The sequence below is a fragment of the Aptenodytes patagonicus genome, chromosome 23 (assembly GCF_965638725.1).
Source record: "Aptenodytes patagonicus chromosome 23, bAptPat1.pri.cur, whole genome shotgun sequence".
Lineage (NCBI taxonomy): Eukaryota > Metazoa > Chordata > Aves > Sphenisciformes > Spheniscidae > Aptenodytes > Aptenodytes patagonicus.
In genome coordinates this window covers 616,076-640,926 of record NC_134971.1, presented here as the reverse complement: position 1 = coordinate 640,926, position 24,851 = coordinate 616,076, and the positions used below count along the sequence as shown (strand labels likewise).

General features: G+C 50.6%; 1 protein-coding gene and 1 long non-coding RNA gene across 12 annotated transcripts in view; one reads left to right on the top strand and one right to left on the bottom strand.

Moving 5' to 3' along the window:
• CADM1 (cell adhesion molecule 1) overlaps positions 1-24,608 on the top strand; it is a 166,297-nt gene extending 141,689 nt beyond the window's left edge. For 4 of the 10 annotated variants that reach the window (XM_076358456.1, XM_076358463.1, XM_076358458.1 and 1 more), the window contains 5 exons: positions 7,124-7,156; positions 13,227-13,280; positions 15,440-15,493; positions 22,718-22,849; positions 24,279-24,608. In XM_076358456.1, coding sequence (XP_076214571.1) covers positions 7,124-7,156; positions 13,227-13,280; positions 15,440-15,493; positions 22,718-22,849; positions 24,279-24,397 — 392 coding nt within the window. In that variant the 3' untranslated portion in view covers positions 24,398-24,608. The remainder of the gene's footprint in view (positions 1-7,123; positions 7,157-13,226; positions 13,281-15,439; positions 15,494-22,717; positions 22,850-24,278) is intronic. The other 6 variants (XM_076358460.1, XM_076358457.1, XM_076358464.1 and 3 more) reach the window with 3 other exon arrangements.
• On the bottom strand, positions 16,113-18,371 carry LOC143170304 (uncharacterized). Of its 2 annotated transcripts, none has more exons than XR_012997032.1 (3): positions 18,069-18,371; positions 16,603-16,719; positions 16,113-16,245 (listed from the first exon to the last, which is right to left on the bottom strand). It is a non-coding gene; the product is annotated as an uncharacterized LOC143170304 (long non-coding RNA). The 2 variants fall into 2 exon arrangements; XR_012997031.1 differs by lacking the exon at positions 18,069-18,371 and adding an exon at positions 16,809-16,904.
• Positions 24,609-24,851: the final 243 nt, after the last annotated feature.

The following is a 24,851-nucleotide window of genomic DNA, read 5'->3' as shown; positions in this document are numbered from 1 at the left end:
CGTGGTAGGTTACTCCTTGCGTGCAGGTTCCGATGACAGACCTCTTTTTTACTTGCTTACATGCAGCATTTCTTCTCTAAATGTGGTCAGACATGACATGGAAGTGCAACCCTGTCCCAAAGAGTTTCTCTTTTGAGTGACGATAGACGTCGCTCAGCAAATACGAGCCAGAGCAGTAGGTGCAGCAAATGGGAGAGGACAGGTAATGGATGTGCAGGCGTATGATGGAGCATGGCCCTTGCCCCCCACGCTGGCGGGGTGCAGTGTGCTCCCAGTCCCTCCCCAAACCCATCGAAGCCCATGCCTGGGGCGAAGGGTCCCTTTGTCGGCCCCTCTTGCTTGACACGTCCAAATCCTGTATCGCCGCTGCTTGTAGGCTTGACCTACAAAGGCACGCTGAGCCGATAAAGCGGTTTTACGGCGGGGAGGTTCTGGGGGAAGATCTCTGAAAAGCTAACCTGCTGCTTTTTTCCAGGAGAAGGAAAAGCTGAGCAGTGGTAAAGTTTCCAAAGCGGCACGACCTTTAAAGCTTTTCCTCTGTCGCTGTTGCTTTGCTTCAGTGTAGGTGCTTGAAAAGATTTGCTGCGTGACAGTTTGATCTTTTTCGTATATCCTCCAACTGCATTGATATTCCGACCATCCTTTGGTGTTTCAGCTGTTATCGCTGGCAAGCCCTTTTTTATCAGTTCAAATTGTCCTTGTGGCTTTGTTCATTAAGATGTACAATACGATACAGCAGAGCAAACTGCATAATTTGAATTACCCCTAGAGTCGTTCCTTGAAATACTGGTTTTGGACAGCTGTTGTTTCCTGGGAGATAAAGGTTCTTAATAATAGCAAAGCCCTCATCTTTGGGCACAGTGCAGAGCGGAGCATTTTAGCCTGCCTTTTCAAGCGTCATTTTGCTGCCTTCTGGTCTTGCTTAGCACATACACCTCCGCACCCCGGGATCTGCGGTACTATTGGTACGTGCAAATTTGCATTTATCACACTTTCTCCGCAGATGGATCACGCAGGTGTCTTGGCAACAGTTTCGGTGGAGACCTGGGGGTGCGACACGCATGCACGTTACCGGGATTTCAAGCCTTGCGGTGGAGGCTGCTGATTTTGCAAAGCCCCCGCCGTCCACCTTGCAAGAGTATTAATGGCAAGCCGGCAGATTATCATAGAATCGTAGAACAGCTTGGGTTGGAAGGGACCTCTAAAGGTCATCTAGTCAGATTCCACTGTGGCCTCTCTTTACTGCCATTTTGGACCGTATTTTAAACGCCACGGATCCCGCAGAGTATACGGTGACGGGGGGTGTGTGTGTGTGTGGTGCTGGACGAGGGCAGAGGGCTTTGCGTCTGCTTGGCCAAGGCTGGCTGGATGCCAGCGCTGGGCGCTCCCTTGAAAACCCGCATTTTGTGTGTCATCTGAGCGACCTAAGACATCATAACGCATGGAAATCGGAAGTCTTTGAGAAGAAATAGTGTAGCAGTTTTTCAAAGCGTGAACTCACGTGCCAGAAGACTTCCTCAAAATGAGGAAACATGATGATTTTTATCCTCGGTAGAAGTTTGTTTTTCTCTCGTTACAGCCGGTTGTGTGAAAACCTACAGTTGCATGGGGTTTATTCCAACAGTAATCCGAAAAGGCGGTGGGCGGGAAGAATGCAAGAGAAGTCATTCTTTGCTCCAATTACCTTGCGGTAGGTTTGTGGGAGGTAAAGAGGCAGCGTGGGGATTACAAAAGTACATATGTACCAGCAGAACCGCAGGCTTTGCCTCTAATCCGGTATGGTTGCTTGCGCGTGTTACTGCTGCTGGTGGCTGGCGTTCACGTGGAATTTAATCGTAGATAGGAAATGGGCTTGTTCCCCAGTCAAATCAAGCACGGGGGGGGGGTGGCGGTCAGCTCCAGCCCGCCGGTCCCGGCTCTTCTACAGCTTCCTCTCCCCACTTTTCCGAGCGGCCCTTTGGAGATGCCCACGCAGCGAGCGGGGCGACGGGCGGGTCGGCAGGAGCGGCCGGGCACTCCAGCTTGCGGCGTGTCCAGGTGCTTGATGCCACCGCGCAGGGGCTCAGCCCGGTGATTTCTTCCCCCAAATTATTTATAATTTAAATTATTTATAATTTAACTTCTGCTTTCTGCTGAAGCCTCTGCCTGTCCCTGGTAAAATGTCAAGTTAATTTAAAGGTGATACTGTACTCCTCTGACATTTTCATCCAGGATGTGACCGCGTTAAAGGAATTAAAGGAAGGGAGAGTAGCTGACAGGCCTGTTAAGGAACAGAAAATGAAATACAATTCAGTCTTTCCGTACCGCGTCCAGTCAGTAGCAGACAGGGTGCTGTCACGTCTGGTCTTACAGCAGTGACCCAGCATCAGCGCTGCAGAAACCATCGTTCTGTTGGGCAGAAAATGCACATGTTTAGGAGAGTGAGGGCAGAGGGAGCTGGGCAGAGGACCCGTCCCCCCTCGGGCGACGCAGGCTGGCTTGTGGGTAGAGCACCGAAGAGGTCAGGGCTTGCACGGGGCTTGTACGACGCCTGGCAGCGTGGCGGGCCACCGTCTGAACCCGAGGTCTTTTCAGCTTCAGCGGAGGGTGGTGGGAGCGAACACCCCTGCCTGCACGGCATGTTGTTGGCTTCCGCGTGAAACTGTGGGCAGGTACGGCGTTCACAAGGGTGGGATTTAAATAAAAACAAAATCCTCGCAGGTCTTGATGGAAAAAGATGAAAAGGCATAGCAGGAGCCGCAGCGCTAATTCCGGAATGTTTTTCTTCTTGTCACATGCAACTCCCATACAGATTGTGATTATTTTTGCAAAACATCTGGTCCGCAAATCAAACTGTCTCTGGGGTGCATCGCAACATGCCTGTACACAAAAGCTTTCAGCGCAAGCTGGAATCGCTTTACGGAGGATCATCACAGAGAGTCATAATGCAAAGTGTGTTTTCATCCGTCCTTCTGAGGAGCAGCTAGCGAGGGAGGGCATTGCTGTGCTTTTGCACTCTGGGTTTTTCGAGCTCCTTTGCCCCTCGGACCACTCTCCCACGACGTTACTGAAACGTGACGTCTCTGCTAAGGTCCTGCAGGTTCGGGGTGGGGGGAATTACAGGCATTTTTGTGGGGCTTTTTGCTAGCCCTAAGGGCCTGAAACAAAGCAGAAATCCCGTTTGTAAAACTGCACGCTGGTCCCTAAGGCTGCTGTGAAAACAGCGACGTGAAGGAATTCATGCTCACCCTGGTCAGAAAATGTGAAGTAGTCTGAAAAATCAGGAAGAATAAGAGCTCCGCAGGTCAGTGATCAGATTGGCTTTTGTTTTCAGTTCAGAAAGGAGTTTAAAAAGCAATATATTGAATGGATAGCTACACTTGCTAATGCCTCTTTACATTTTTAAAAAAAAAAAAAGTGTATTTTGCCATTATTTTGATGATGTGCTGTTGTGATTCTCTTTACAATAGCTGCGTGTTTTTAAGCTCCAGCGTATCACATGCTCCTGTAAGGCTGCAGCACTGCAGCTCAAGCATTCAAGTTGGTGAATTGAATTTTGCTGCTGGGGTTTTAATATTCCTCCATCGTGCTCGTTCTGTTTGAGGCTGTGGACTAATTACGGACGAGTTTAAAGGGCCCAGTCTGTCACACTCCGCAAACAGTTTGAGGTTGGAGAGAATCCATTGGAAAAAATGAGGAGGCTTAGCGTTGGAGCTCGCAGCTCAAGTGAATGTTGCCCAGATGCCTTCATGCGGTAATTGTATAAATATGTGTGTGTATATATATCTGTGTGTGTGCGCGCACGCTTGCGTAGCTACCTAATGAAGTGCTGAGTGCCTAAAACTTGGGTGTCGTCCGAGTTTTCTTAGCTGGCAGATAACACCATCTGCATCGCAAGACGATGTGTGTTAGTGTCTTCATTCGAGAGCTGGCCACGCTAAACTCTGTTCTTGTGAGCAGTGCTAAAAAGAAATCGCGATTAAGCGAAATGTGCAGCTTGATAGAGGCCAACGGTTCCTTTCTTGGATACCTTCTTTAATTATAAACCAGTCCTCCGGTGAATTCACGTGCACGTAGATTTTGAAAGACCATTGCATTGTTTTACTTCTCCCCCCACAGCCAATTTTGTTGTCTTACCGATTCGAATGGGGAAGAGAAGCCTTTATCTTAAGATGGAAAGTACCTCTTTGTTGACGTGCTTTCTACGTCCTCTGCTCTGCCGCATCTTGTAAAACAGCCCTTTTTTCAGCACCAACTTGTCATTTCAAATGATGAGCACCAGCTTCGTGCGATTGTGTGACTGCCCTTCGCGCCTATGGCTCAGGACCAGAACGGTGCTTTTTGGTGATGGCAAAGCCTTCTGTTGGCTTCGTTCAACCTTCGTTAAGTCAGAACCGTGTCAAGGACTTTCTCGTTGGTCCGTATTTGAGGAGAAGAGATGATTTTTCTTCTAGGATGTGGGGCAGGAGCCTAATCTCTGGGGTGCCGTATGTCTGGTCTGGCATATAAAGACGGCTGTTCTTGAAAGTGAAGCAGAAGTCAAGGGCACGTGCCTGGAATTCAGGAAAGCAGGTTTAAAGTTAGCCGGCCCGTCTTACAATTATAGGTCGTCTTAGCAGCAGCATTGCAGGGCCGGGGATGTTCCTTCCTACCTAAGGCAGGACAGCGGTGGGGTGTGGTATGCGCGCAGTTCTACACGCGTTCATTAGTTTCATACCAAAGCAACGGTGACAGTTTTTCTCTCCTTTGCCATGCAACCGCTGTAGTAGCGTGCCTGTGTCGGGGGGCATTCTTTGCTTTACTTTAACATGAGATTATTCCTCTTCGGAGCACTGTGTGTATACCATCCTTCTTCTCGAAGAAGACTCTGGGATTGAAAAGGACTTCCCGAAAGCTCATTCTAAACTTTAACCGGTCTGTGTTTCCTATTGCAACCATCCAAACCATTTGCTAATCATAACTTTGTCATTCCAGCCGCAGCCAACATGTTGTTTGACTTGGATATTTGTTCGCACTTACAACCGCTTGAGAACTTTTATTTTTTGTAACCTGTTGGTCTCTGTCCCCAGACGGGGAAGCGAGATGCACTGTCCAGTTCGCACTGTTCCTTGACTAATATCTCTTCCAGCACGTGAATACAAGTTTGCTTTCAGCAGATTCTCTATTTAGCGTAAAAGCTGACGTAACATTTTTTTATTTCAGGAAGACAGTAAATTGAGACTATTTATAGATGCCAAGATGCTATCTCAGGAATTAATACTCAGCTTTACAATCCTTTCTAAACGACGGCTTTCCCCCCACCTTCACCACCATTTTCCCCTTCACCCTGTGCTTGGTTAAAGCGAGGCATCGTTTGGGGATTGCCACCCGAAAACAAAGAAAAGCCCCGCTCTTGTTCTCCTTTTTGCTTCGGAAGGCTTCCCTTGCAGCCTCCACCAGAGCTCCCAGCAGGAGAACAAGTGCTAGCGTCTTTAAGCGTGCGTTAGATTTGATTGCCAAGATGAGAACAGTATATGCTGGCAGTGAGTGGAAACAGGCTCATGACGGCTCGATAATCTGTTATGCAAATCTTGGTGCAGTTTGTTAAATTGTGCAGGGTTTATTTGTTTTGCTTTCATAATTAAAGCATGTAGACCTTCTACCTGTAAGTATTGTGTATTCCTTGTATGATTCTCGTCTTCGCTGGTGCTTCAGAAATTCAGACCTGGGCTGTCCCCAGCTAAATTGCAAAGGAACGGGTCCTCCTTTTTCCACTGCTGCCTCTGAATGTGCAGGAGGACCACCCGTCCTGGGGTTCTCCGGACAGCCTGTTCACGAGGGGAGACGCCAACGTGAATTGTCTGTTGTTGCTGCAAAACTCAAGCTCCGGGCCGCTTTGCGGAAGCACGCGGCAGAGCGCTTCTCCGCACTTACTCATACGATTTTATTCATTTAAACATTGCCTGCATCGAACCGAGGGGAGCTGCGCGAAACCCCGTCTTCGCCGTGAACGACCGCGCCTAAGCCTTGCGGTCGGCCCGAGAGTTATCCGTAGGGATCGGCAGAGGTACGGCTGCGTTGCGAGGAGCCAGCCCGCTAAAGCAAGCAACCGACATCGCAGGAACAAGAGGAGAGGGCGTAGAGCCGGATGAAAAGCAAATGAGTTTCAGTTAACGGGAAAAGCCGGTGCTTTGGATAATGCGACTAAATATCATTTCGACCTATTGGTGTAGAGGAAATAACATAGGACGCTGTCAGGAGAAGCCTGCAAATTTGGTTCGGTCTTTAAAGTCGCCTGTGCCCAGCACCTGTGAAGAATCTCTCCGCTGGCAAGGCGGCAACTCCCAGCAGGTTTCCCGTGGCATGTAATGCACACGGGGTAAAGTCAGCTTCAGAGTAACGACCCAAAAAACTCCAGTATTTTTTAATTACCAGTACCTGTTAACCAGTTAAGTGTTGCGATGGAGGGACTGGTAACGTCTACCAGCGTTTGCCCATTCTCGAACAATGTTTTTTACGCGGAAAAGGCCACGCATCTTACGGGCGCGTGGCTCGGTGTGGCTGAGGCAGAGGGGCCACTCGCACCTTCAGAACGAGACGTGTGATTTCTAGGAGTCCCTTCATTTTTTTAGCCTTGGCTTGCCCCCTCTGAAACGGCCTGGGTTCAGAGGCTGTGCCGTGTGCTGCCGTGCTTGGAGGTTCCCTGCGTTGGACGAAGGAGGAGAAGAGGGAGCGGGCCAGGCCCTGGCCCCTAGCGCTTTGGTGAAGGCAATGTTTGAATGCGTAAAAACTCTTTTCCAAGTGTCGGCTCTTTGCCCTGGTCTTGAGCTTCTGTTTTGGTCCTTGGCAAGTAAAGCGTTGGTGTTCTCCCCCGTCTCCTGTTCCCCTGACTTTGCAACCACCAGTAATTGTTCTGGCAAGGTCCTGGAAAAAGACAAATTTACTGTTTTCCTCAGGCTCATAGCTTTTGAACTGGAGGCATGTCTTCTAAACAGTGCAACTCACTTCAAATGCTTTTTGCCTTTCATTTTATTATTGCTTGTCACGCAATGTTCTTTGAAAGCTTGCTCATATATTATCTGTTCCATTTTTTCCATTTTCCCTTTTTTTGCATGCCGTTCCTCCTGTTTCTTCCCTTCCTCCAATCCTCTGTTCCCGTGTGTAGACACAACGGCGACGACAGAACCGGCAGTTCACGGTTGGTATCACATTCCTGTTTATCTTATTTCTCAGCGCTGCTGAGTGGCAAGACAAGCCTGGGAAGGGGAAGCAAAAAAGGGAAATGTAGTCTTCAAGGGAAAACCGTGTTTCAGGTGGACCGATCTCATAAACATAACATAGTTTTTAAGGCTGGAAAGTCTGTCTGGTCTTGTCATTTCTGTTGTGAGCTTCGCAGCCGGTTGTTCCAGTGCCAGGCAAGCACCGATCCCCCAAGCCCCGTGGAAACGGCGTTATGAGTACGAGCAGTGCCGAGGAAGCGGGTGATTCTCCACTCGTCTCGATTACTGGGGTAATCGCTTCACACATGAAAAAAAAAGAAACAGGCACTCAAATTTAATTTTTTAAGAGGTGCTTGAAACCTTGAGCGTTTTTCCTTCATTTTGGGTTTATAAGACAGTGCGTCCGGCAGGTCCGCCGGCGTGGGGCAGCGTTTGGTATTCGGGGGATGCCCCGCAGAGGAGCGCTCGCCTCGGAGGTCAGCAGTGAAGTTTGCGTTATTACACCGCAGAAGGAGATTTGGAAAACAAATAGCAACACTTTTCCCTATCAGCGTAGCAGTCTAGCAGACTAACCCTCCTCATCTGCTCAAGGCAGTCTAGCTAACAGCTTGACAGCTTCCTTAGCTTCCTACATTTTCAAAGCGAGCCTAAACAGTCACTTCAGACTGGAAGTTGAGCGTACCGGTTTTTGGCACGAGCTCGCTTTTCAGCTAAAGAACCAAAACCCTCTGACAGTTTTAATTAAGGCTAATCCACGTTTGGGTTTGCTGTTTTAGTCGCTTTTAACTCCGATAAATCGACTGCTTCGTTTATTGACAGAGATCTGTAATGCAGAACAGCCTCTTTGTCCTGCCTGCGCCCCACGAGGCGTATCTCAGGCGGTGGTAGAGGGAGGACTGAGGCAAGCGATGGTTAAGTAGTGATGCCCCGTATCAAGTGGAGGGACATGCAGCTCTCGTCCCGAATAACTTGCCTACTTGGATGCGTTTTCCCACTTGACGGAAGAACTGGAAGCCTTCAGGCGTACTTCCGTTTTCTATACGTTGCCGATCTCCCTGTGCGTGTTTAAGGTCAGGATTCAACATCGGTAGTTTTGTGGCTACTGCGGTGAAAGTCACGGCAAGGCAATAAAAGTCCAAGTGACGTCTCATCCGGCACTACGCTAACACTCGGGAAAGTCGGGTGAAGGCAAAACGTTAATCACCCGATCGTTAAGCCACGGGGAAAGCCTAGAAGAGCTGACTCTGAAGATGGTAGCACAGTTTAATTACCTGCAGGCCTGCTCGGCTGCACTCGCTCAGGTGGTAAGGGTCCGACTGCTCCTTTGAAGTACCAGCCCGGCGCTTCGCTTGCTTAGAAGTGTCTGAGAGCAGTCGGGAGGGTCGGGAGAGACCCGGGGCTCAGCCCGAAAGGAAGCCAGAGTCTGCCCCCCTCTAAGTCTCCAGCCCCGTCATTCCGGTCGTAGCGAGTGCTTCGTACCGTGCGGGTGCCGTTGCAGGGTGTCCTGCTTCAGCAGCACTCGGAGGCAGAGCGTAGGGAGAGCGGTCAGCACAGAGTCTTCGGCCCTACTCCAATTCGGCCGAGATACTCTGCCTTTAGCGCTAGAATTCGCTGAGAAAAGGTAGGTGCGTTCAGGCAGAAGAACAGGGGCCTGCAGTATCAGCAAATAGCACAATTTTCTTCTGTTTTTCTCAGGCAACCCTAGAAGCGCGCAGGTGCAGATGTTGTTCCCTAAATTTGGGAAAGATGGGGCCGCCCTGACACTAGCGTGACTTCTGGCGTCACTTCTAGATGTCTCGGCGAGGCCTTTCTGAGGCGCAGCTCGCACTCCTCTCGGGCGTGAAGGCAAGCCGGGAAGGCTCGGCATCGTCGCCGAAGGCAGAGCCGCGGGGCGGGTGACGCGGAAGGGGACGCGCAGCCTTGCAGCCCTCGGCCCGTTTCTTTAGTGCAGTTCCCGATGGCTTTCGTCATTTTCTCCTGTATTGGGGAAAGCCGTCAAAAGCACATGTTTAACTCGAGGAGGACCTCTGCGTATTTCCGCCCCTGTGGGGGAGGACCGCTGCTGCGAGGAGGCTGACAGCTGAAATGACAAGCAATCCCAGCCACATGAGCTGCCACAAACTTTCCTGCCTTAAAACCCAGCCGCTTTGCACTGAACTCCCCTGCGCTTGCCCTCGTGGGGTGCTTTTCCCGTGAAGACTCGGGGATTTCTTTCCACGCTTGTGTTGCTGGAGTGTGTATGGAGTATACCAGGTGTTTCTGTATGTTGGCCATTTGTTCTTACCAATGTCCGATGGGAGTGAGCATGTCTGTGAATGACTAGAAATGCATGGGCATGAACTACAGCCAAATGGATTTTCTCCAAAAACGATTTTAAATGAATTGGGGGAAGAAAAAAAACCAAACCAAACCAAAAAAACCCAAAAAAAAGAAGCCAAAAAAAGAGATTGATAGCAAAGAAAACGAAAAGCAAGGCTAGTGTGGAACCAGCACGATACTTCAATCGGGGAAAGGACTTTTGAGTGCTTCAATTTTTTGGAGTGTATCCTAGAGGACTGGGGGGGGGGGAAGGAGTCCTGTATGTGTGTGCATGTAAAAGCGGTAGCAAAGCCCCTGCCATTCCCGTTTCCTTCTGGAATGGAGTTGACGGCAGCGATGCATGAGTGACTTAAAGCACGAACATTGTTAACTCTTTTGTTGAAAAATGAGAGCTTAACTGTAAATTTTCTGATGCACTTTCTCCTTTCTCTGCACTGTTCATTGCCAGAACTCCAATAGCAGCATGGTCATGGCCGGCAGGAAGGCTTGTGCTTCTGCTGCACCGCACTAAGCCGGGTTTACCGAGCTTAAGCCCTCCTTCCCTCTCATTTTGCCCTTCGCGGTGTCAGGGTGCCGGCGGGGCTGAGATCGCAGCTCCCGGCCTGTTTGCAGCCGAAATACGGGCAGACCTTGGTGGAGCCAGGAGAGTAACGTCTCTGAGAGTCTGCTGCCGCTGAATCTGGAAAGAAAGCGCTTTTTCTGCCATGCCCTTTCTTTTCTTCTCCCCTGCCCCTCTTCCCCCTCCAAATCAAGTTTTGAATTCCTCAGCCGCCGTTGCTCCTCGGCAGGCCGGGGCGCTCGGCCTTTGCAGGGCCGCTGCCCTTCGAGGAGCCCTGCGGGGGAGAGGCCTGGCTGACGTTTCGCCCCCCGGGCAAGCGGGACATGTATAAGCAGCCATGACCTTATACATGACGCTCCCTCGCTACAGCAGAAGCGGTGACTTAATTCCGCCGCTTTTTCCCAAATTTTGACCCCGCCCTGCGGTAAGCAGAGGGCTTAACGAGCTCCTGAATGATTTTGCAAGACCACGGGCGGCGGCCGTTGCCAGGAGTTACGCTTGCTGCCTGGCTGTCTTCGGGCAGCCCCGTACGCGTGTGTGCGTGCACAGAGAGGACGCGGCCCCGGGGGAGCTCGGAGCTGCTTTTCGGCTCCCCCCGCCGAGGCAGAACACAAGGCGCTGCTGCCTCAGCACAGGCAGCCTTTCTGCTCACCCCCGCGGAAAGGTAGGGTGGAAAAAAAAAACCACAAATCTCTTCCGAAGCTGGCAAAGCAGGAAGTCTGGAGTGAAGGTTAAAAAAACGAAAACGTCCCAATCGTGAATGAAGAGTGACAAGAAAATACCCTGCCCATAATACAGCAGGTAAATTATTTTATAAGCTGGAAATTCTTCCCCGAAGGCCCGTACGAATTTTTAATTACGGCGGCCTTAGCAGGGCTTCGTACGAGAACGTCTGACACTACTGCGTTAAGCTCCTGTTGCTTTTTCCGGTAGCGCTCCGTCTCTGAAAATGAGTTTTGCTTGTCTGAAGCCAAAAGCTCGGCCGTGCCAGAGCGCTAGTCGGCTTGCAGATCGTGCCAAATGCAACGGCATACGAGGAAAAGGCCTCGGTGCTTTCTGCGTTAACGTTATCGAGCGGCTCTTGCCTGTCCAGCTGCCTTTCTTCCTTTCGAACAATGCCCTGCTTAAAAGCGCAACTAATAGTAAATACATTCCTAAATATGTTTTGCAGATCCAGTCCTGGGGGCGAGTGAATAAAACATCACAAAGCGCTCTGCACGTGTTAAGATCTCTGTGCAGTGCCGTGGAATACGCGGCGTAAAACAGAACCCCTAATGGGTTATTTACAGCTTGCTGCACAAGAGGAGGTGTCTTTTCCCTAAAAATTGGGGGTAGCTCAGGAAGCAGTACAAAGCACGGCTCTGTCGACAGAAATCTGTAAATAGCCGGGGTGCTCGTGTCGTTGTTCAAACACCTGGATGAGGCTCGGCTTGCCGGGTGCGCCCTCTTAAGATTGAGCATTTGGCAGGGAGACGGTAGCCGAGTGAAAAGTTGGCTTTCATTTATTTAACAGGAGTCGCGGCGGGCTTTGAATTCATTCTGATCAGAAGTGAAAAGAAGGGGCTTTAATGGCTGATATGAAAGTTTAATGAGAAAAATCAAGGAGTAATTTACCGCATACTTAAAGTGCCTCGCAACAGGTTCTAATGCTGTTCGGTGGCATTTTTAAGTATACCAGGTGCAGGTGGAAACTGAATTGTTAAATTTTCTTTGGAAAAAGATTTTTTTGCTTCATAAAAAATGCAGCGTTGCCCTTTCTCATTATTGAGAAAATGTAGTTCCTTTTAAGCGAAAGGGAAGGCTCTACAGAAGCAGTTTTGGAAAGAGAGAAGTTGAACGGCTCCTCTTCCGAGCCCGGGTTTGCGTGTCCAACGCTTCTGTGAGTCAGCTGTAGTTCTATTTCTGTATTGTGTTAGAGTAAAAAAAAGGGGGCTCCCTGAAACCCGAGAGCAGCACACAAACAAAATTCTAGCTAGGAATCTAAACAGCTTCCCACTTCAGAAGATAATTCCGACTGTAGCTTCCAGGTGACTCCATGCATTTAAGGAACAGTCACTGAGAAGGAGTTTTGTTCTTAGCGAGCTGTGTAGATAGTATGGATTGGCTCGCTGCTTTCCAGTGGGGGACAGTCTGCACATCGACTATACCGCATTAACATCTTTGCTATTTAAAAGAAAAGCCAGCATTTTTAGCGGTCTGCAAGCCCGCGCCACCAGGTCTCCCAGTGACCAGTGGTGGTGGTGTCTCTTCAGGGGAAATATTTTTTTTTTCTTTTTTGCCTTCGATGCTGCGTTTGCTTTAGCAGCCAGCAGCAAGAGTAAGTTGTCCCGAGTACAGCCTTCGTTAGCGACCCCGTCCTATCCCTCATCTAAATAGCTCTCTCCGACCTCCAGCCACTGGTTTGCCCCGTGACCTGTGCCGAGAAGTTCACTCGACTGGATGCTCTGTCCTCCCGTGGCCCCCCCAGCGCTTTCTCAAGCAAAACAGAAAATAACGGCTTTGCAGACGGCGTTAGCTGCCTTTTGGGGTCACGAGAGTGTCTCTCGCCTAACTGCTTTATCAGCTTTGAGGACAGATACTTTTTCCATAAATGCATCGAATTTGGGAAAATCAAAAAAAAAAAAAAAATAGTTTTTGTCAGATTTTTTTGCGGAAGGTACAGCCCGCGGTCTGCGCGTACAGATGCCTTACAGCTTTGAATATTGCGATCCGCAATATTCACTAATTGACAAATCGCCGGGCTTGTCAACCTTACCAAAAAAAAGATTGAATTTGGTGGAAAATTGGAAGAAAATTTTACATTGCTCTGTGTGTACAGAACCGAAATCGAACTGGTCTAAATTGGGAAATTGCCCCCCCCCCCCCCCCCCCCCGGATGACTAAAAGGCAGAGTCTGGGGGTCTTTGCATGCTGTTACGAATGAGTGATTTTGATTCCATGTTTCGTGTGCCAACAGTGTAGACTGAGGAATGTTTCTGTCTGTAATAAAGGAAATTGTTGCAATTCTGTCACACGAGTTACTCTGCCCAAACCGGCAGAAGGTGGCAAGCGATTGACGCATTATTCCCTCCCCCCTCTCCCCCCCAAGAAATTCATCCTCGGTTTTTAAGTGTGTTGTTTTTTGTCACTCGAGAAACGCAGAGAAAAATGAGTTTGTTTTTACTTGTAAGGCTTTACTCAGTTGCCCAATTCGGCAGAGGAGCTGGACTATGGGGATCTCACAGGTAAGGGCTAGTACGTAGCTAAACCGCTGCTCTTCTGCGCTAGATACCGGTTCCTCTCTGATTTCTGCATCTTGGCCATGTTGCATTGTATAGTCGCTGTGGCGTAGAGCCAGTCCTCCCACACACGGTCTCGCAGCTTGGACGTACGCTGTTTTCTGTTGGGATTTCCCCCCCCCCCCCTTTTTTTTTTTTTTTTTTTTTTTTTTAATTTTGGGCACCCATTTCTGCCTGGCACCCTGGAAAACGGGGCGGGAGGCGCGCAGAGTGCCGAGCCTTAACGTTTCAGGTTCCCTCCCGGCTGCCGCGCCGTCATTTTTTGAACGCCAATTTGGAGACCGGTTGAGTTGAAACCTTACGTTTGTAAAACGCTCGACCCTGCCGTGTTGCGTGAAACCGTCTTTAAAAAACCGCAGCCGGCGCTAAACCGCGGCCGCTTGGTGTATTCCTCGTGGCACGAGTGTCAGATTGGGGATAGAAAAGAGGTAATTGTTTTAGCGGCGGAGGCCAAGCCGAGTAAACGGTTTGAACCTCTTTTTACCCACGCCGGACTGACAGTTACAGAAGGACATCCTCACTGTTGGTCCTTGCCAATTAGCGCTAGTCCAGCTAAGACATAAAAGCATCTTCAGTGCGTGCAGCTGGTATATTCAAAACGGGGGTCGTGTCAGCCGGTACAAATGTCATCTAAACCTCTGACCTTCCCGTTTTGCCCGAGTCCTCCTAAGGACTTTTTAGACAAATCGCCTGATTTTTTTTGCTCCCCCTCCTCGGAGCGTCTCTGCAGACTCCTTTCACCCGCTGCCCTCCTGCGGGCGGGCTCTGAGGCCGAGCGCCGGACGGCTTTACCGCACGATAAAGAAGCCCGGGGCGGGCAGCGCAGCGGGGAGGGGGCCCGGCGCTCGGCCCCGGGGCAGGACCGCAGCCCTCCCGCCTCCGCCTGGCAGGAGCCCTGCCCAGCAGGGTCGCGGTCCAACGCTGTTCCCTTCGGGGGTTTGGACGCTGAGCGCAAACTGACGCAAAAAAGGGGCAAACCCCCGAGTCCTGATCGCGTTCCGTAAAACGCTTTCCTTTGATCCGATCCAATCGGCAGTGTCTCTCTTCCTGCAAGCCACTATAGGTATGCTTTGGCCAAGAGGTCAGAAATGATTGATTAATTCAGTATGTATGCTAACACCTGAGCGATACTAATAATTATTATTGCAGGCCTGGGCCAGATCTCATAGGTAAGAAGCACTAGGTGTCTGTTAAATATCGCTGTGGGGATGGGAAAGAATTGTTTTGCTCTGGTAAGCTCTTATTATTTTTTTTAATTCGTATTTTTTAAAGAAAAATACACCTTTTGGTGAATTGAAGAGAAGAACAGGAAACCATTCCTCAACGCGGTTCCTCAAAATGGGTGTCTGCTAGCAGCCCTGCCGTCCCCTTGAGTGCCTCTGTCCCCGCGCGGTGCCAGCGGCACAGCCACGTGCGGCACGCCACGGAGAAGCTGTGGGCGTGTTGAACGGCTAGCACCTTTTCCTGATAACATAGCTCAGCGTTTCCTTTTTTTCCGAATCTGAAACCTAAGCCCGAATTCCCCCAAAACTTCACAGAAAGCAGTGCAAGCACAGCTGCTGGCGACGGCCAGCAGATGGGCGAGCACCCTTTGCGCACTACCATACACCCATTTTGGAGCATCCACGTTGACTGCCGGTGGTTCCCCCCCCCCAAGAATTTCAAAATTTTGCTTGTTTTGCTCTCGGTTATTGATGCACGCCCAAAGGGTAATCATGCCAAGCCGAACGTGCCAGTGTCACTAGAGAAACGGCCCCAGGCCGTTCTCTCCTACGAAGGGAACTCTGCCCCCCGCCCCATCACCCGTGCCCAGACTCCCGGGAAACTGAAGTCAGATCCCATTTGCAGACTGGGGTCGGCACGCGTGGGCTCTCAGACGGGTGGTCCAGGTGAGTGCTGGAGCTGAGCTCTCCGTCGGGAATGCTGCCCCCCCCCCCCCCCCCCGGCTCCGGCGGGACCGGGTGCTAGGAGCCCTTGGGACCGGCCCGTGAGCTCACGGGGATGCAGGGGTGCGTGCCCGCGCCTCGGCTCGCCCCAGGCGGATCGTGGTGTGCTGAACGCGTTGGTGCTGCCGCGGTGTTTGCTCAGTGTGCTGTTCCTTTCAGGTACTCCTGCCCTGCTAAACGCTTCAACGGAGGCTCTGCCAACCATGCAATTAAGTAATGCATCCCTTGCCTTCCGTCCAAGTAGCTAGTTTCCAGAGCTGTACTCGCTTTTCCTGGTCGAGCTGTGTGTGTCCGTACCACGCGCAAACCTCCTCTCGTTCCTAACGTAGAAAAACCGTAGGGAAGGGAAAGGGTCGGCCTTGCGCGCCCGCGGCGCAGGGTTTCTTATTCTGCTGCAGCGTTTCTTCAGCCCGGCGCAGCCTCGCAGATAGGATTCCTGCAGTGCTGGGAATCGCCAGGCAAACTGCTGTACAGCTGCGCGTGTGCGTACGCACGCACGCACGCACGTGCCCAAAGACGCATACAGGTCTGTGCATACAGGCGGCCGTGTGCGCCGACTGTAATAACCCGCTTACCCTAAATCGGCACGCCTGTATCCCGGGCCCCCCAGGTGCCTTGCGGTCTTTCTGCTTTGCTCGAGAGTGTCGATACGCCTCTGGTAAAGCAGGGAACAATCAAGAAGGACCCATTGTGGCCTTCGCGTCGGGTTTGATTAACTAATCAAAACCTGATTAGCACCTTTGTTCGAGGGGGATGCTGATGAATCAATTGCTATTGATTGTGAGTGGGGCTCCATTTTCGAGCAGAGAGGCGTCTGAAGAAACAACCGATAAACACTGAGCACCTGTCATAGTGATTAAATTTATTAAAACAAAGCGCATTATTTTTTATGAAGCGATCTTGAAACGGGTCACTGAAGGGGAGCTTATTGATTGAAGAAGGACGAACTCCTCGAGTTTCTCTGGCTTAAACGAGACCAAATTCAATTACAACGCGACAAACGGGTTAACGCTACTCTTTAGCAGTCCATCAATAAATTAGAGTAGGGGTAGCACGCTTTAATGCCGCGCTATAGTAATGAATGACATTACTGCTCATCCTGTCGTACCCAGGCAGTGATTTCTGTCCTCCCACACCGTGGATAAGTGTTCTGTAGTGTTTCTGCAGTAACGACAGCCTGTTCTTCCCCCAGCCCTGCCCACCAGCAGCCCCCGCCAACCCCAACTTCTCGTGCTGCTCCACCCTTTCGAAAACGTCATTCCACAAAAGGATTAACTGCAAGTTCAGTGGGGAAATGTTAGCGCTGGCTTTGAGTTTCCTACCTCGTAGCAGAGAGGAATGGTTGGCTCATCGGTTTTTCGGAAGCACGCAAGTGACTTCAGGCCATTAGCACCGAAATGGTGACCAGCGGCGACTGTGGGAGCTCCAGTCACGGCGGCCTGTTAATTATTTAATAAACTAAACTTTAACAAGAGTTAAAGTCGGGAATTCTTCAGAGAAAGCGATTTTAGGTTTTCTTTTCCCCTACCATGATGCAGATGTTACGTTAACGTCTGGGAGGCACGGTAGCTGTCACGGGCGTGTGTGTATACACTCGCATAGGCGCGCGCACAAACTCCGCCCGCCTTGTCCGGCGTCAATGGCTTGAAATAAATTTTCACCAAGAAATAGAAGATAAAGTTTTGCGGGGGTGCAGCAGTAAATCCAAGTATGCCAAAGTTAACATCTATACTATGTTTTCACAAAAATCTCCATCAATTTTCTGCCTTTACAGCACAAACGCGTGTAGAACGAGTTCAGGGCCGTTCAGAGATACCCCGAACGTGTCGCAGACCGTTGGCCTGCCGAAGGTAAAGCAGGGAGGAAGATGAGGAGCAAGGACAGGAGACGGGAGCTCCCACGCAGCAGGCGCCGGACCAAAACGGGCACCTTCCCGAGCGAACACGGGAAAGGCTACGTCTCCGAGTGCCGCGCTTAGTATCACAGCTCTGGTACTGAGAGATGGAGAGCCTTAATGGGAAACGGTGCTGGAAGCACACAGGGCAAGCGGCGAGAGATGCTCTTTTAAGTAGCGGTGGCGATGGGAAGGCTGGGTGCTGAGCTCAGCCCCGGACCCGGGCTGCTCTGGCGCTGGGGAGGAGCCCCTGCCTTCGGGCACTCGAGGGTGCTTGTGCGGGCAGAGGGCTCCCTGTCCCAAAGGTGATCCCGGACCTGGCTTTTCGAGCTTCACGGGGCCCAGTTCTGAGAACCCGGTGAGCGCTGAAGTTAAAAATTAAGAAGTGGTTCGCTCCTAATAGGTCTGAAGCTTTTAGAGCGGGTATAATTGAGATTTAAAATACTAGCTAGTAAAGTCAGCCAGGTCCAATCTAGTCTTCCTCTTAATCTTGAGATGCTGCCGCTTACTAAAAGAGTGGAAGCTGGAATACGTGTGTGTATACCGAGAGAGGTGTATATTTTTTTTTTAAAGCCTCGTTAAAAAGAGAATCGAATGGAACCTTTTTATTGAGTAGCTGGGAGGAGAAAAGTCTTCCATCTGCTAAGCCTTGCTGTAAGCGCTTGACCGACGTTGTCGGGACGCTGCTATTAAAATCTGCCAGCTCTTTTTCATGCTCTTGAGACAGTCCACAGAAAGCTATTTTTAAACAGTTACCTCTGCAAAAACGTTAGAAAACTTGAGATCGTGAACACGTTTATTTTTTAAAAAGTGTCTCCCATTGCATAAAAAACCCACCACCCATAACTAAGAAGCTGCGGGTTTAAAACGCGCATGTTAGTTGGCAATACTTACGTGGAAGATAACCAGCTAAACGTCTGCTACGTGTTGCTCCCGACGCTCAGAATAAGTTCTGTTAGTACGGCGGCAAGTAGGAAGCAGTCACAAACGCCTGTTTTTTTTCTGCCTACGTTGTCGTTTCACGAATTGCACTTTCTGTTTAAAGGAAGACTTCAGGGTTCGCGTTCCACGCAGCAGAATCTCTTTTTTTGTTGATTACGTGAGCGGTTGGTTACAAGAAGACGCAAAAACTGATTCACAGCTGCCAAAGTCTCCTCCTGGCCAGAATTTGGAACGGGTCTACGGTGCTCTCTGCTGCTGTCTATGGAGCTGCATCTCGTGCAGACGAGCTCAGCGCTACGTCAGATGAAGTTACGGCATCCCTCTAACGCAGGGCACAACCATACCGGTCTCTCGGGGGAGGCATCACAGCAGCTTAAGAGAAAAACTGCTTTTTTTTCGGCGTACATTCACTTTTTGCAAGCGGATCGTACCCTTATGGCTGCAGTTTTCCTTTAAGGTGCTTTGGTGTCGTGCAAAGCACCACCCCACGAAATGGGGTTCGGCTGAGGTGCAAAGTAGCTGCAGCGTAGGCACGTAGGTGTGCACGTTGGCCACAACATGCAGCCATGTCTGCACCTTCCCTTGCCCTTCCCTCCCTCCTCCCGCTCCCACCCGCAAAAAAAACCACGAGCAAACCAGAAGCGTCACCGCAACAGGAAAATTCTGACTATTGGATTTAAAGGCCGGCATGCTCCAATATATATTAACATCTTAATGGGAAAGCTCTGCATGTATACATTTACTACTCTCTGACAAGAGGGAATTAAATGTCAGAAGGATTTGTAGCATCTATAATTGAATTGGTGCTGAGAAAAGCAAATCTTAGGGAAGAATAACATATTAGGATTAGCAAATAATGTGGCATTTTGTCAGTTCCTGCCATCTCGTCTGTTCCCTCTTCAGTAATAAAGTTGTGATTTCTTTTTTAATCATAGATATGAAGCGGGAATAGCTTTTGTGAATCGGAGACAGCATTTCGAAGCAGATTCCGGTTCCTAAGGTCAAGTCTCTCTTTCTTGGCACAAATTTGGGGGATGACTCCTCGCTCCGTAGACCAGACGTGTTCTTTTAATTACCCAAGACATAACGAGTGACAGGAAATGAAACGGCCGCTCTCGTGCTGGTGGCCTACAAATCGATTTGCTTGGAGCGGTGTCCAGAATTGCTGGAGACGGGGTCCGTCGGCTGTCAGCCGCCGGCTTTGCCTTGCCTTCTGCGCTGGAGGGCGGGACTGGCTTGGCCTTGGGTAACTGCGTTGGAGCATACGGACCTGGATGGGATGTTGGAAGTTGAGGCGGAGAAGAGGTGTTGGAAGGAGGGGTACCTAGCAAAGGGAACGGCCTCACGCTGGAATAGCTGGAAGATCCGTCGCTGGAGGGTTTTATTTCGGAGCCGGAGGAAGAAAGCAGGGTTGGCGGTGCTGCAGGCATCGCTGACCTTGCCGTGGGGATCGTGCTCCCTGGCCTCTCGAGGTGTCCTGGGTTTACTTTCCCATTTAGAAAGAAGGAAAAGACACACGAGAGGCCTGAAGGATTTTCAAAAATCTGAATTTTTCTTAAAGATCGCAAGTAGGTTATCTTTGGAGAGCAAATCGATGCAACACGGAAAAGATAGGAGGCGGATTTTATTTTGATAAGCGTAAGCGTTTTAATGCCTCTACATGCGGCGTGTTTATTTTAAGGCAGACCGTCCGCCTGTTTCACCTGCAGAGACAAGTTTAGGACGTTGCTGCAGGCCCCAGGAGCCGGCAGGCTCTCGCTCCCTGTCGCTGACAAGCCGTGCCACGACCCCAGCCTGCCGCAGGCTGCGTCGGTGCCGCAGCGTCCCTCTGGCCCGTAGAGTAGCCCTTAGGTCAGGAATCGTCACGAGCGAGGGTGGGCAAGCGAATAGGTTCCGTCGTTGGGTAGCGCCGCTGCGACTTGACGAATGCGCGCGGCGCTGCTGGGGAATCGGCCCCCCCGCGCGTTTGCAGTGGGACACCAAGAGCCGTTCCCTTCGCCTGCTAATCTGGTACAAGCGGAAACGCGGTGCCTCGCAGGCGAAGAGCGCGCTCTCGGCCGCCTCGCAGACTTGCTATCGGACGGTTCGCAACCGCTAGACATCCTCAGAAGGTGTTTGGTTTTAACGTAGCACGTAAGCTTGAAGGTGCACTACTTAGCCACGCACACGATAAAATAAACTTGCGGCGGGCACTTCGCAGAGGTCTTTTTTAACAGAAATAATTAAGAAAAACGGCCCTGCGTGTCCCAATAGACGAAATTGTACTTAACAAAGTGTTCTGGCCCGAACGGTTCGCCGTGCTTTATGGAAAAGCCCCTTCTCGGGGAGCCGCCCTCTCCCCGGCTCTCGACCTGACTGCAAATTGAAGGGAAGCCGTGACAGATGTCAGGCGCGAGGCTTTGGCGCGGCTTCGAGTAACCCTGCAGGTGTGGGTCGGTGTGACGGCACGGAGGCTGCCGCTGCCGGGATGAGCGCACCAAGGGTTCGTCTTTCCAGAACTTTAATTTATGGTGATGCAGCAAAAACGCCTCTTGATGCAAAATCCTGCTCGAAGCACGTTACAGAGCCGTAACTCAGTGTGTTTGTTCTCCTCAGCTGTTCCAGATGTCAGCAAGACATTCATCCTCCCAGTCCGGGATGCTGCTGTCTCCTCCTTAGTGCAGCCGAGCGGAACTGGGTGCTAAGTTTCTTAAAAAAAAAAAAAAATAAAATAAATGGAGTGGAGCTTGCCTAAAGCAGCTGCTCCGGCGGATGAGCCGGGTTTGGTTGCTTTACGGAGAGTAAGTCCTTAAAGGCCCGCGTTAGCCGAGCTAAAAGCCGCAGTGAGGAGGCTGTATTCGAGCGGTGGGTACCCGGAACACCCAGGAGAACACCCGGGATTGCTGATTTTTTTTTTTCCCCCAGCTGCTGCTGTCCCGGGCAGACAACGGGGTCTTTGCCCAGGCGAGGTGGTCTGCTTGGCACCCCGCTGCGCCTCCCCGGGCGCCTTTCCCGTCGGCAAGCAGGGATGTTCTGCCGCTCCCGCTTTTAGAAGTTACTCGAAGGAACCCTCGAAGGGTTTTTTTTCTTAAATTGTTTTAATTAAAAGGCGCTTTATAGTCCTCTCAGTCACGAGTTATTTACTTAGGTCCCTCAGTCCTTAATCTTGGAGCAGAATTGGAAATATCGATAGAAAGCGTAAATCCCGGGCTGCTGCTCGAAAGCTTTGTATCGGGTTTCAGCTCAAAAGAGCACCATTACCTTTAGCTGTCACGGATCTGTACGCTTGATCGATAAACTTCAAATATTATTAGAGGTGGAGGCTTCAGAGATTTGCTCTGTTCTTTGGAGGGAGACGGAGATAAATCTTTCTTAAAAATTGACTTGCATTTGCACTCTCAGTCTTCCCGGTAAAATGCATTTCTCTTAGGTGTCTGGGCAACTGCATGCAGGACAGATTTATAGGCCATGTGCTTCTTGTAGTGAAAGATTTAAATGGTAAATCCTTCACATATGACTTCACAAATCATGTAAAGTTAAAAGATTTTTACCGTTTCTGTTGCTGCTGTGCTTAAATTGTAAGGTATGGCCGGTAAATCATTTTAATGGAGGTGTCGGGCTTGACTCAATAAAAAAAAGAGACAATGGTTTAGCTTCTATTCCAAAATGTTAATGTATTAATCAACGGGAGAATAATTGTTTTTTACTACGTGATAAATCTCGGTTGCCATTAGGATTGCAGTGAGGGTTGATGTAGCTGCATTCTTAAATTAAAGTTGTTTACACTGCTATACATTCATTTTACACGGCCATAGCTCATTCTGGGTTCATTTCGGAGTTGTTCCTCCGCCAAATAAGTCATTCCTCTCCCGGGTGACGGCGTCCTGAGGGAGAGGCGCTTACAGAAGAAAACTAATTGCACGGCGAGGAGTTAAATAAATGAAACGAAGCAGCTGGGGGCACCGCACAATTATTGCTCGCTCTCTGCTTTTGAGGAGGTTTTTATAGTTTGGGTTAGGAGTTTTGTGTCTCCGGACATCGAGAACGGCATCGAACAGGAAAGGTTGTGTTCAATGACGTAATCTTGCTGGCTTGGGGGAGAGGATGGTTGCAAACGCGCTTACCGTGCTGGGTTGGTGGGTTTTTTTGGTCAAGGAGCTTTTTGGGCTGAAGTTGAAATGTTCTCAACAGGGATGTTTCTCCAGAGCTAATGATTAATATTCCCGCATTGTACTGCTCTTCCCTGTGCCCCCATCCCCCGGGGAGGTTCAAATTTGGGGAGGATTCGAGGGCAATTTCCCAAAACACGTACCCACCAACAACTCCACCTCTCCTCCCCTCTCCTCTCCCTCTCCTCCCTCTCCCAGCTGTCTTCCACGTGCGTAGTCGTAGTGCTGCTGCTTATAGCGGGAAACACCTTGCAAGTTGAGCCGCCAGATCAGTTCGGCTTTGGGCAAAGTTCCTCCGCCCGAACTCATCTGTCTAGATAGCTCCGTGCTTCACCCCTCTTCCTTTTGAGAGCGCAAGGGTGGCTTTTCCAATCCTGAGAGCAGCTGCAGCCAAACCCTTCGGAGCGCATCGTAATAAGTCCCGAATTCTTATTCCTCTTCTGATCTCAACAGATTCTCGTGCAGGTGAGGAAGGGGCAATACGGAGCGTGGACCATGCGGTGGTTGGCGGCGTCGTGGCCGTGGTCGTGTTTGCAATGCTTTGCCTGCTCATCATTTTAGGGCGATATTTTGCCAGACATAAAGGTAAGACAAAGACCGAAACTGGAAAACGAGAGGACTTGGCACGTGTTTCCCCTTGCTCGTGATGTTGTTCTGTCTGACGCGAGAGACCCCCCCCCCCCCCCCTTGTTGCTCTGGAAGGATGTCTCCTGAAGGGCCTTTGAAATGGGAAAAGGAGGAAGGCTGGAGCAGCCCGTCGATGTTCCGAGCACCCGGGGCTCCGGACAGTGGTTTACCCCAGACGCAGACCCTACCCGACCTGCCAGCGCTAAGGCCTGCAGGTGTTGGTACCACTGGAGGCACTGTCCCTTCCACGGCATCGTAGCAGCAGGATACCTGACAAACGAGCTGTATTCTCTTTCTGGAGCAGCAGTTCCCGTCATGGGGCACGCTGAGCTCTTCTCGAAGCGCTCCATCGCCCACAGTACCTCCCGTTACAGTCCCAGGTAGCAGAGGTAATTACGGTGTGTACCGATGCACAGAGCCACGCCAGCTCAGCTCGCCCCCGCAGCTGGCAGCCAGCACGTCGGCACAGAGGTTGAAACTGAAATTTGGAAGTCCCTCTACAAAACCCAGCTGACCTGAGCCGATACGTAGGTGCCACGCTCTCTTGCTTTTGTGGTTTATGTGCAAACCAGTCCATTTTGGGAACTCGTTACAACTTCCAGAGCAAATCTAAACCCACACGCAACATTGTGAGCGTTCCTCTGTACAGATGTTTGTACAAAAGGATTTAATGTTAACCGGGTTTTATTTGGAAAAGCAGAGAGAGAATGAGAGGCCGGTTACGACCACAGCTGGGATGGAGTGAATAATGTTGAGAAGAGAGGAGAAGGGGGGGGGGGAGGGGGCCTAAAGCGCATTAGGGGAGAGAGAAAGTGGAGATGAAAGATTTGCCTCCCTTAAGTAAAGCGTGTAAAACGCAATTTTACCGATATTTGTGTGCTTCTGAGAGGGGGAAATAGCTGTGACCGAATTTCTTTTCCGAGTAAGACACTGCAGAGAGCGACGCGCCGTCGCGTTTCAGAGCAGGGACGGCGGTGCCCGGTGCGTGGTCGGCCCTGGGGATCTCCAGCGACAGGGCGGGAGCAGGGAGCTCCCGCACCGGGCGGCGTCAGCCTTGCTTGTTGCCGGCACTGGTTTTTCACGCCGCAGCCTGGTATTTTCACGCTTTACGGAGGCTAAATGCCCAGCTCCTATTAAAGCGAAAGGGGGGTTGCTCATCTGGATGCCTGGGGCAGGACTGGAAGAAGCCCTGCCCCGATGTCGTCGGGTCTGTGGCGCGGTCTTGCTGGTGAACAGCATCTCGGCTGCTCAGTCCCTCGCGTTCAGCCTCCGGTTCTTTCCCGGTGGCGTGGTTTTTTCCCCCTTCTGCTCGCGGCTCCGTCGCTCGCTCTCTTAGCACCTTGCAGAGACCTGCGACGAGTCACGCAACCTCCCGCTTCCCTTTCAGGTACTTACTTCACTCACGAAGCCAAAGGAGCAGACGATGCGGCCGACGCAGACACAGCCATCATCAATGCAGAAGGAGGACAAAACAACTCCGAAGAAAAGAAAGAGTACTTCATCTAGAGCAGCCTTGGTTTCTATGAGGTGTCCAACCGTGGACGGTTACTACTGGCCCTATTTAAACGCTAAAGAGACAGTGATATTGGAAGTTGCAACCAGCTTGTGTCTTTTTTTAAAGAAAAAAAAGCAAATGGGTGGAGAGTCGTCAGGCTGGGAGGGTCCGGGATTTGCTGTGTAAAAATATTCCTCGTAAAGTACACTCTGCTGTTCGACACCTCAGTTTGTTTGGGTTTTCTTTTTTTGGCCAAGTCCAGCTTGGATTTAGTTTAGTGAAGTCATTTGCAGAAGATTCTGTGCCTTGTTTAATTTCTGTTCGTTCGGGTCGGGGGGGAGGCTGGGAAGAAGAGGGGCTTCTGTGCGTTAGTTCCCTTCGGGTTTCTGTGGCTCTTCGTTTCCCCTTTCCTGTTCTGTTTCTGGAGTTGCCTGCTGGGACCCCTTGGAGTAGGTGGGTTTCTTT